This window comes from Borostomias antarcticus, assembly GCF_949987555.1.
Source record: "Borostomias antarcticus genome assembly, chromosome: 23".
Taxonomy (NCBI): domain Eukaryota; kingdom Metazoa; phylum Chordata; class Actinopteri; order Stomiiformes; family Stomiidae; genus Borostomias; species Borostomias antarcticus.
The window spans coordinates 4,843,537-4,854,985 of NC_140256.1; the positions used below are offsets into that span (position 1 = coordinate 4,843,537).

At 42.8% G+C, this 11,449-nt stretch overlaps 2 protein-coding genes across 2 annotated transcripts in view; one reads left to right on the top strand and one right to left on the bottom strand.

Moving 5' to 3' along the window:
- The first annotated feature begins 35 nt into the window (after nt 1–35).
- On the top strand, nt 36–2,403 carry ogfod2 (2-oxoglutarate and iron-dependent oxygenase domain containing 2). The gene is made up of 7 exons (XM_084457227.1): nt 36–248; nt 372–428; nt 507–617; nt 694–793; nt 876–1,000; nt 1,100–1,357; nt 1,522–2,403. Exons 1-7 carry the CDS (start codon nt 114–116, stop codon nt 1,792–1,794), a joined length of 1,059 nt encoding a protein of 352 aa, XP_084313353.1. The 5' UTR covers nt 36–113; the 3' UTR covers nt 1,795–2,403.
- A 963-nt stretch (nt 2,404–3,366) lies between these two features.
- Nucleotides 3,367–11,449, bottom strand: part of slc4a5a (solute carrier family 4 member 5a) — a gene marked incomplete at both ends in the record, with an annotated part of 21,310 nt that continues 13,227 nt past the window's right edge. The window contains 11 exons of the mRNA XM_084457073.1: nt 3,367–3,529; nt 4,789–4,847; nt 5,034–5,201; nt 5,454–5,627; nt 6,580–6,648; nt 8,253–8,325; nt 8,406–8,584; nt 8,916–9,077; nt 9,209–9,322; nt 10,278–10,469; nt 10,934–10,968. Coding sequence (XP_084313199.1) covers nt 3,367–3,529; nt 4,789–4,847; nt 5,034–5,201; nt 5,454–5,627; nt 6,580–6,648; nt 8,253–8,325; nt 8,406–8,584; nt 8,916–9,077; nt 9,209–9,322; nt 10,278–10,469; nt 10,934–10,968 — 1,388 coding nt within the window. The remainder of the gene's footprint in view (nt 3,530–4,788; nt 4,848–5,033; nt 5,202–5,453; nt 5,628–6,579; nt 6,649–8,252; nt 8,326–8,405; nt 8,585–8,915; nt 9,078–9,208; nt 9,323–10,277; nt 10,470–10,933; nt 10,969–11,449) is intronic.

Consider the following 11,449-nt stretch of genomic DNA (forward strand, 5'->3'; position numbering starts at 1 on the left):
GGTATCTTCTTATGTAGCAGCCAGTTAGCGTTCATACTGCGTGGTATCAATTCAGTTCATGAATCATCATAAATTAGAGAATATTGATTTGTATAAATGTTGCACGGATAGTCATGCAAAACGAGGGGTACCATACGCCTACATTTTATACGTGTAGTTGTTTCAGTACTGACAATATTTTTCTTGACGACTACAAACTTCATGTTCGTTTTGTATCCGAACACCAGTTTAGATTGGACTATCAAGCAGTGAGTATAACGTTATAGCTGGCTGACCAATGTTTAGTCCAGAAAGAGGCTAAATTTAGGCTAGTTTACTGCATGTAGGATTTAACATTGGGATTTATTTTCTGTGTTTTCTGTGTCTTGTAGGTTTTGAGGAAGCTCGGCTGCTCCACAGACACGCAGTTTGAGTATGTCCTACAAAAGGTAAGACCGTTACATTTAATCTTAATTCGCCTACTTGACTTTTGGTAACAAGGATTTTAACTTGTGTTTGCTCTCAAGATTGTTCAGGAAGTTCAAAGGCGCCGATGTCTTGGTGTGAAGTCCGCTGAGAGAGCTGCTGACATAAGGGAAGTCTATAAACCTCTCCATGCCCATGTCTACCAGCTACAGGTGGGCATGCAGCTCCTGTTGTTTCAAAACCAATCCTCCTCTATAGATAAGTAATCAACTCACAACTTTCCCTCAGGAGTCCTATCTGGCACCCGAGTTTAAAGAGATAGTGGACTATTGTCGTGGTGATGGAACCAGTGAAGAGGGACTTCTGGGTTTGATGCAGACAGAGACAGGTGAGTGAAGTCTCATAATAATGGCAAGTTAGTCAACTGTAATGATGCTTGTCATCTCATCTCTTTTTCTTTTCCATAAAAGCCCAACGAGTCTACCGCTTTCCTGTGTTCAAGAAAAGGTTCTGTGAGGAGCTGATAGAGGAGTTAGAGCACTTTGAACGGTCCTCAGCTCCCAAGGGCAGGCCCAACACCATGAACCATTATGGGGTACTTATAGCCTACTTTTAATAAAGATAGATAAAGGCACATCAGTCCAAATCTCATGTACTGCGTCCTCTTATGGTTGATGCTCTTCTCTCCACCCAGATACTGCTGAATGAGCTGGGATTGGACGAAGGCTTCATCACTCCTCTGCGCGAGCACTATCTACAACCCGTCACATCTGTGCTGTACCCAGACTGTGGGGGGCGATGTCTGGACAGCCACAAGGCGTTTGTGGTGAAGTACGACGTGCGCGAAGACGTGGACCTCAGTTATCACTATGACAATGCTGAGGTCACCCTCAATGTGTCGCTGGGGAAGGAGTTCACTGAGGGGAACCTCTACTTTGGTGACATGAGACAGGTGCCTTCTCAGACAAAGATACTTTAGGGAATCTTACTAACACAATTCATGTTTATTTTGACAATATTGACATTTTAGCAATTACTAAAGTTGCCACATACCACTGAGTAAATATGGTCTTCTTCAGCTGTGTTCAGCTGATGGTGTTCTGCTTCCCTCTGCAGGTGCCTCTGAGTGAGACAGAATGTACGGAAGTAGAGCACAGAGTGGCAGAGGGGCTTCTCCACAGAGGGCAGCACATGCACGGGGCCCTGCCCATCTCCTCTGGCCAACGCTGGAACCTCATCATCTGGATGAGGGCCTCACAAGAACGCAACAGACTCTGCCCCATGTGCAATAAGAAACCCACTCTGGTTGAAGGAGAGGGCTTCGCAGACGGGTTCACCAGCGACTCAGGGACATCTCTTCCACAGAATACATCATGCATCCTAACTTAACCGATAATGTTAGTGTGTGTATAGAATAACAACACCGTGGAGGTCGGTACATGTTGTGGTCATTGTAACGTTACCATGGGGGACAGGGAGAAGAACGCTAAATAGGAATAAAACTCCCTACATAAACAAAACATAGCACTATGACATACAGTGAATCACCGTGTTTCTACTTGTTTGACCGTGTATTGATTATTTTGTTAACCATGTCCTTATAAATGTGTCTTAAGGAAGCTTACTAGCCTGGGTCCAGACATTCGAGTCTGCCCACTAAAAGTTTGCAGATTCTTGAAGTTCTCAATGGAGTTTAACAAGTTGACAATTCTGTCTGTTATCAGGCTAGTAGTTTACTAGGGTGCTGCAGTTGTTTTTCAATTTGTTATGATCTTTCAAAATAACATCAGTATTTTCCGTTCTCAAATGTCAGATGTGCTAACAAGATTTGGACTGCGATGCATTTGTGTTGTAAAAACTGAAATAAATACACATGTACAGTAATGCTCAATATATCACCTTTGTAATAGTCAACTGAGAAAATAATAATACATATTCTGTTATGGTAAAATCAACATTGAAATAATGAACAAAATAACACAAATCACAACCATATACTCTACAGACAAATCTAAACTCTTAATAAAATAATAAACTCTGTATATGCATTTCTTAGAGTTTGTCAAGTAATATCCATTCATTGTCAGCCTATGGCAACCCTCCTACATGCCTTTGTTTTAAATGATAACATAGTTTTTTCTTGTTCTTATTGTACTCATTGAAGACATACATGCATAATACTGTTCTATCATACATGCATAATATTGTTCTATTCTATTATCATATTTCTCATCATAATCATATTTAATAATAACAACAAAACGTGCATTTTTGTATCCTTTTGGTTGTTTCTTTTTGTCCAGTGGCTTGATAACAATATCAGTGAGGACTGTCAATGGCAAAAGGAAATCTAAATAAATCTTCAGTCCCATTAAAGGCATGGTTATTTTACATTCACTCACACAGAAGTCTGGAACGTAACTAAAGTAATTCTGGAACTTATAATATTTTAACAATTTGTTTTTAGTTTTTTAGTTTAAATTCCACAGATGACATTGTAATGACGTCAATGTGCCTAAAGATCTCCAGTTAGGATTCAGATGCACTACTTATAAATATACATATCCACACAAAAAATATATTTGCATAATACATATATATAAAGCTCTCTCTGTGCCCCTCACCTCCCTGTGGTATAACAAGCTACTACAGTATATTCCCTGCAAATTATACAGTCAGTGTATTCTCGTTTGAGAACCATGGCATTTAAGTCAGCATTGAGCGTCCTAGCTACTATGAATAGCAGATAGTTGTGCAGCTGGGATTTTGAACGTACATACTATATGGATGACTGTGAGCACATAGAATAACAATGAATATTTAAGCTCTCCAATTCTCAAGTGCACGTTGTCAGCGTAGACCCTTTGATATACTAGAAGTCTTACATGTGTGAACGGGTCAGCGCTCTTTTTCTGCGTACGTCCACAGCCGGCCTGCGTGTCAGCATGGCAGTGAAGTCCCCTAAAGTGTGGTCTCGCTGCTCACGTCCCTATGCCGGGGGTCTGTGTCCGTATCATAGTCCGACTCCATCTCAATCTTGACCCGAGGCACGGGGCAGACCATCCCTCGGCCCCCAGGGACGGCAGGGGACGATGGGCAGGAGATCTTCAAATGCAGAGTGATGCTGAGGAGTGGCAAGGTCCAGTTATCATACACACCCGGCGCCAAATTCACAGAGAGGGGGCTGGGAGGGAGGGGTGAGATGGGCTGGACGGGGAGGGGGTGAGATGTGACACGGAGCAGGTGACTGACGTATCAGACAGCGAATTAGAAGAGAGGGTGAGAATATGTTATGAAACCATGACATAAAGGTAGCTGTCTGGTTTGTGATTGGTGTCTGCTCCTTTGCTAGGCTACTGCTCTGGTCTGGATCTCGACATGGCTTAGTGCACACCCTTTTAGGAATGTGAAGAGTTAGTAGATACTATAGGCAGTGTGAGTGGAGGTTCAAAGAGCATTCAAAAGACAATTTTGCGTTCGACAATTATCAACAGAAACGCAACCAGCTCTGTCTCTTCAGTGAAGTCTGATTCCAAACCATGCCTCGTTCAAAGCAATGCAGACATGTGTTTGTATGTAACTGATAACAGGCCAAGGCCCATAGAAGGGGTAGAAAAAGAGAGGAATGTGCACTGACTTCTAGTGCTACATAAAGAATAAAGCAAGGATGTAAACCATAGCAAGGGTTCACAAGCAAGTATCAACAACTAAACTCATGTATCTTCATGCATAAGATCGTTAGAGACACACATTATAACACATGGAGGAAAAAGAAACAACCAAAATGCTGCATAAGAGCAACATGTTGATGCACACACAAGAGGATGTACAGTATGTTGTTCATTCTCAAATATTGCTGATATCCACTGTTCACATGTACAGATAGTTAATAAAGCTTTTATTCATCTAGGCTGCTCATATCACACATCTCGTCACATTGAAACCAAGCCAATGCCTTGAAAATACAGAGGAAAAAAATATGGAATATTTCAGGTTCTAAACTACTTTATTCCAGCAGTTACTATGAAAAACTGTATCATGAATACATGCATGCAGAAATATGGCATTAGAAACATCACATAGGAGCATTAGCAGCAAGGATTGCTCAGCAAATACAACATTTCTGCATTGCTTTAAAGTGCATGGGAGAGGAATGAATGTGATTTCTGAGGGCCTTTTGTGCAGATATTTTCTGTTGGAATATAGGAGTATGCGTGTGCTTATGCACACCTGTGTGTGTGTGTGTGTGTGTGTACTGTATTGTGTGCATCAGTGTATCAGGGGCTATATCGGCCTGGCTGGCAGTGAGCTGCCCAGTGAGACTGGGCGTCAGGGGCCTGGAGGAGGTCTCTGTAGGGGAGGTGTAGTTTGAGCACACAGTACCTGCGGTCCAGCTCAGACTCGGGGTTGGGGGAACAGCTGGAGTAAGGATGGAACTTCTCCTGCACACACACACACACACACACACACACACACACACACACACACACACACACACACACACACACACACACACACACACACACACACACACACACACACACACACACACACATCAAATTCTACGTCACTTTTCCAATGAGGAATAAAATCTCCAGTAGGTGGCATCAAAACCCAAGGTTTGTCACCTCATCTTCACTATCGTCTGCTCGGGATTTCTTCGTGTCCTTGGGCTGCTTCTTGTCTTCATCCTTCTTCTTCTTATCCTTCTCCGGCAGCAAATCATCCAACCAGGCCAGGTCGTGTTGAGAGAACACCTTGTCCAGCATTTTACGCACCACCATCAGACCAAGGATCTGAGAGAGAGATACAGAGAGGAAGAGGGAATGAGAGAGAGAGAGAGAGAGAGAGAAAGAAAGAGAGAGAGAGAGTTAAACCCACCTTTTATTATTATGATCATTATCATTATTATTATTATTATTATTTGATTATTAATAATAATAACAATAATAATAATATTCTTTCATATGAACTCTTACATCATAAAACCATAAAATAATGTAAGACAGGCAGGCAACCGAAGTCTGCCAAGGTGCAATGTCACCCACCATGATAGGGAAGATGATGGCCAGGAAGGTGGACTTGAGGACCCAGAGTACAGACAGGCAGATGATCTGGATCAGGGTGAAGAGATGGACCTTCCTCAGGGGAACATGTCGCAGGTAAGAGAAGTCCGGCTGGTGCTTTGACGGCATCATGTTCAACTTGATCCTGTCCCAGAACTGTGTAATCAATCAACAATTGATGAATCTATCAATCAGTCGATCAATCAGTCAATCAACCAATCAACCAACCAATCAACCAATCAACCAATCAACCAATCAACCAATCAACCAATCAACCAATAAATCAATCAATCAATCAATCAATCAATCAATCAATCAACCAATCAATCAATCAATCAATCAATCAATCAATCAATCAATCAATCAATCAATCAATCAATCAATCAATCAATCAATCAATCAATCAATCAATCAATCAATCAATCAATCAATCAATCGGCTTTTCAGTGTAGAGTTGTCACAAAATTCCATTCCTTTTTTAGCCTCTGTCTCACAACTCGGTCCTCAAACCTTTTTCTTGTCATTAGTGGCAGGAAAAAGTGCCACTGTCTGCGCTGTGATATTTAATGTGGTTGACAGCACCTGACTAAACCCACAGACACTGAACCCTTGGCTCTGGACTTAATACCCTCATCCATCAAAATGCATGTCCAAATTGGTGGATGTCGCTGGAATATTGAGCTGCCCAGCCTCCAGACACTCACTCACCAGCTAGGTAGAAAGGACCACACATCACAGAGTATGGCTCACATTTCAAGGCCTGGAGTTTGAACTGAACAAACAACTGTATTTCCTAGTAATGTGCACATTGGATGATCTAGCAATGTTTGCACAATGTTACACCACAAAAGCCATGTCCAGCCAAGCAATGCCTAAACCAGTTTGACATTCTTGCCCCAGAATGTTTCAGATTGGATGTGGAGAGCTCTGGTTGCTTCGTTGACCTGCTCACATTACAATCTGTGCTTATCAGGATTTCATAGGAGTACAGGATTATAGTTAGAACATAAGAGTCAAGTCAGAAGATAGATGGAACCAGCTTCAAACATAGCGTGAATTCATATATGACCACCAACATGTGCCGCTTTCATTATGGTCTGTTACATACCTGGATGCCACTGAGGGAAGCCACACCCATATAGAGGAAGACCCCGTAGAGCACTGGCATGGGTATGTACTATGGGGACATGAGAAGAAAACACACACACGTCACACAGTTAGAGTGAGTCTGGAAAGTACTCATACCCCTTCACTTTTTCTACATTTTGTTATGTTACAGTCTTATTCCAAAATGGATTAAATTCATTTTTCCCTCACCAATCTACACACAATACCCCATAACGAAAAAGTTTAAAATGTTTTTTAGACATGTATGCAACTGTATTAAAATAAAAAAAAACGAAAATATCAGTATTTACTCCCTTTGCTATGAAAGTCCACCTGTGATAAATTCAATTGATTGTAAAGGCACACAACTGTCTATATAAGGACCCACAGTTGACAGTACATGTCAGAGCAGAAACCAAGCCATTAAGTCAAAGGAATTGTCTGTGGACCTCTGAGACAGGATTGTATCAAGGCACAGATCTGGGGAAGGGATCAAAAAAAATCTGCAGCATTGAAGGTCCCGAAGAGCACAGTGGTCTCCATCATTCATAAATGGAATAAACCTGGAACCAGCAGGACTCTTCCTAGAGCTGGTTGCCAGGGCAAACTAAGTAATTGAGGGAGAATGGCCTCTGACAGAGCTCGAGCGATAGCCTTCCAGAAGGACAACCATCTCTGCAGCACTCCACCAATCAGGCCTTTATGGTAGAGTGGACAGATGGAAGCTTCTCCTCATTAAAAGGCACATAGCCCCCTTGGAGTTTGCCAAAAGGCACATAAAGGACTCTCAGATCACAAGAAACAAGATTCTCTGGTCTGATTAAACCAAGATTGAACTATTTGGCCTGAATGCCAAGCGTCAAGTCTGGAGGAGACCAGGCACTGCTCATTACCTGGCTAATACCATCCCTACGGTGAAGCATGATGGTGGCAGCATCATGCTGTGGGGATGTTTTTCGGCGGCAGGAACTAGGAGACTAGTCAGGATAGAGGGAAAGATGAACAGAGCATACCCAGATAGATTACACATCCGCTTGCTATCTGGGTAGTAAAGAGAGATCCTTGATGAAAACTTGCTCCAGAGCGCTCAGGACCTCAGACTGGGGTGAAGGTTTACCTTCCAACAGGACAATGACCCTAAGCACACAGCCAGGACAACGAAGGAGTGGCTTCAGGACAAGTCTGTGAATGTCCTTGAGAGGCCCAGACAAAGCCCGGACTTGAACATCTCTGGAAAGACCTGAAAATAGCTGTGCAGCAATGCTCCCCATCTAACCTGACAGAGCTTTAGAAGATCTGCAGAGAAGAATAGGAGAAATACCCAAATACAGGTGTGCCAAGCTTGTAGTGTTATACCCAAGAAGACTTGAGGCTGTAATCACTGCCAAAGGTGCCTCAACAATGTACTCAGTAAGGAGTCTGAATACTTATGTACATGTGATATTTCAGTTTTTGTTTGTTTTTAATACATTTGCAAAAATGTAAAAAATTACTTTTTTCACTTTAGCATTATGGGGTATTATGTGTAGATTGATTTAATAAATTTTGGAACATACATTACAATGTGGAAAAAGTGAAGGGGGGTGAGTACTTTCCGGATGCACTGTAAATCCATGGAATGGAGTAATAAACACACTGCTTGTCACTTTTCAATGAGTTTCCTTTCATCCTCACCTGAAGAATGGGAGCCAGGAAGATGGAGACCCCGGTGAGTACGAACACCAGAATCCCTGTCAGCCTTTGTTCTCTGTATGGAGGGGGGAACAGGACAGATCGGGTTACAACAGCTCCTGCATTCTATTCCTCAGCGTGTCAGCACTGACTCACCTCACCCCCAGGAACTGGGGCTGCTCTCCAGGGGCGCTGCTCTCGCTCTCCATCTTCAGAGAGTCGATGTGGGCGATGGAGATGACGGTGGCCGCCACGTACCACGGCAGACCCATGACGGAGCAGACCACCATCAGAAGGCCCACCCAGAACAGGTCTAGGTGGTAGCCACAGCCTTTCTGCCAGAGAGAGAGAGAGAGAGAGAGAGAGAGAGAGAGGGAGAGGGAGGGAGAGAGAGAGAGAGAGAGGGAGAGAGAGAGAGAGAGAGAGAGAGAGGGAGAGGGAGGGAGAGAGAGAGAGAGGGAGAGAGAGAGAGAGAGAGAGAGAGAGAGAGAGAGGTGAAGGAGAACCTGAGTTCACATCGTTGGAGAAGACTCAGAGGTTTCAAATACGGTACATCAAATCTTATTAGAAATGAAAGTCTGACCTCAATGAGTTTAAAATCCTATTATCAATGCATTTCCTGCAGATTAACAACCATCCTGTATCATGCATCATGGTATAATGTACTTTTAGTTTGTTCTCCTTGCGGTTGACAATGACAGCGCTGATCTGCTGGTCCATGAAGATGAGGATGGTGACGAGGAGAGCAGGGATGAAGCTGGCCACATAAACCCACCAGGGGTTCTTCCCAAACGGCAGCACTATCCAGCCCCGGTCTGGACGAGTAGGCTACACAACACAGAGAGACATGTTATTATTTATTTATATGATGCATTTAGGTTTCACTAGACTGTTTAGTGGTCTCTTGTCAGGCATATAACATTGCATACGATATGCAGCCATTTTAAACCATCCCATACCTTAAACTCTGTAGGGACAATGAGCTTGGGAGTTTTGAGCCCTATGACCATGTCTAGTCCCACAAAGGTCATGATGGACATGAAGATGGAGAAGTCGCTGATGAGTTTCCTCAGCTGGATGCGGGGGTCATAAAGAAAGACAAGACAAAACAAGATAAATCATTTCAAATGAGAAACATTCACTGTCAAAGAAACCATACAGCCAAAACAAACATCAAATGCATTGAGAAACCAAAGCTGTGTCAAGATCTAATCCCACAAGAATAATCCTCTGTGTGACATACAGGCGGGAACATATAATGCAGGTGGAGGGGACTGGCCTAGATGTGTGAGGAGGACTAGACAGTATGGTCTCTAGAGTCACATGCTTGATGAGGATCTGGCTGAACAAAGCTCACTGTTTGGGATTTGATTTGAAGGAGAAAAAGTGATTTGACACTGGAAACAGAGGATAAGGAGAAAGAGGGTATGGTGAGGAGATAACAACCGAAGGGGAATTAGATGATCCCATATCCTTAACATTTATTATATATAGGTTTCCATCTTTCTTGGTGTGAGGATAATATTGGTACAAAGACATTTAAGAAAAGGAAAGGCCTCGGAACAGTTGATTAAGGATTCAGAATACAAAAGATTTATTAAGGCTTAAGGCTCCCATACTTATACTTGGGTAGTCACGTACACATCCTGGCAACAAACTAGTTTTGTCTAGAGAAAAGGGTGAATTCAGGCTAACAACCACAGCTGGAATATTTCTTAACTTAATATTAAGCCCCAGGTGTCATGGGAGAGAACATTCAAGGTAATGGCCCAGTCATCCCTCAGACAGATATTTATATTCTGTCGTTATTCTGACCAAAGGAATTGGACTTCGTGTACAAGTGAGAGAGAGAGAGACATCTTCCCTGCCAAACAGTATATTATTACATAAGTGTTACAGACAAATTTTGATCCTAACACTTGGGATATGTGAATTCTCTGCACTCAACTGACCCGAGATTTCACTTTGTCAACAAAGATATGAATTGAAAGGTATAAACTGAATCTCCGATGCCTACAGTACCCTCACCTTGGTGGGGAAGTAGCGGCTGAACTTGAACTTCTTGAGGGAGACGGTCATGGAGTAGGTGCCGAGGAACAGGATGAAAGACATGAGGGCCAGGTCTGGGACATACTTACAGCTGTTCCCCACCAAAGAGCCTCCATATTTCACACACTCCTTCTTACTAAGCTGGCTCCAGTCCAGACCTGTGATATTTAACTGGGAGGAGAGGGAGGGAGGAGGGGAGGGAGGGAGGAAGGGAGGGTGACAGGCATAGGAAGGAAGGAAGGAAGGAAGGGTAGGAAGAGACACAGATGATGAGGACAGATGGGGGGCAGAGTTTTAGAGGCAGAAGAAGAAAAGGTGAGAGAAAATGATTGGTATGGATATGAGGTTGTCCAATGAGAGGGAGAGGAGATAAGAGGAGGTAGAGACACAAAGAGAGAAAATGGAGGAAAACGTTATCAGACTCTCCAGGGAAACAATCATTGTCCTGTTCGGTGATATGGATGTTATGGATGTTATGGATACTGTTTCTGTCATAGGGATTTGAGGTCAAACACTGAACATCGTTTATTAAACTAAACATGAAACACTTTCCCTCTAAGTGTTCAGATTGCCTGTTTTTACAAAACACTACTCATGTCACAAACTGAAATAGGAAAACAAACAAAAAAACGTACCCCAGAGAGAATAGAGCTATTATCTGGCACTGGAACTAAACCATTGAAGATCATTGAAGCCACTGTTGGTAAAAGGAGAGGAGATGAGACAGAGTCAGGAAGGTAATGAATAAGAAAATGAACACAGAAAAGGAGAACGAGGAGAGTGGGAAAAGCATAATGAGAATCCAAAGCCAAGCATGCAAAAAAACACCAAGCATAATGAGAACACAACCATTACGGCACTGAGTGGAGAGGGATGAGGCTCATGCATATAAAGTATAAGGTAAGTGTTGCTCACTCGCATGTGACAGCCGCCAAATTGTGTATGTGTGCGCAGCAAACAGACAAACGAGAAACAAATCAGTTACAGTACTCAATGTTTCTCACAAACAGTGCACTTTAACTTAAGCTGTAAACGATTGAATGTCTTTGTCAAGTCCTTAAATCAACCGTCTTTTACCTCCTCAACAACCAACAACAACTACCCGACCAAGTACCTCTCCTTTTAAAGCCACTCTGCCCCCTATAGGGGAC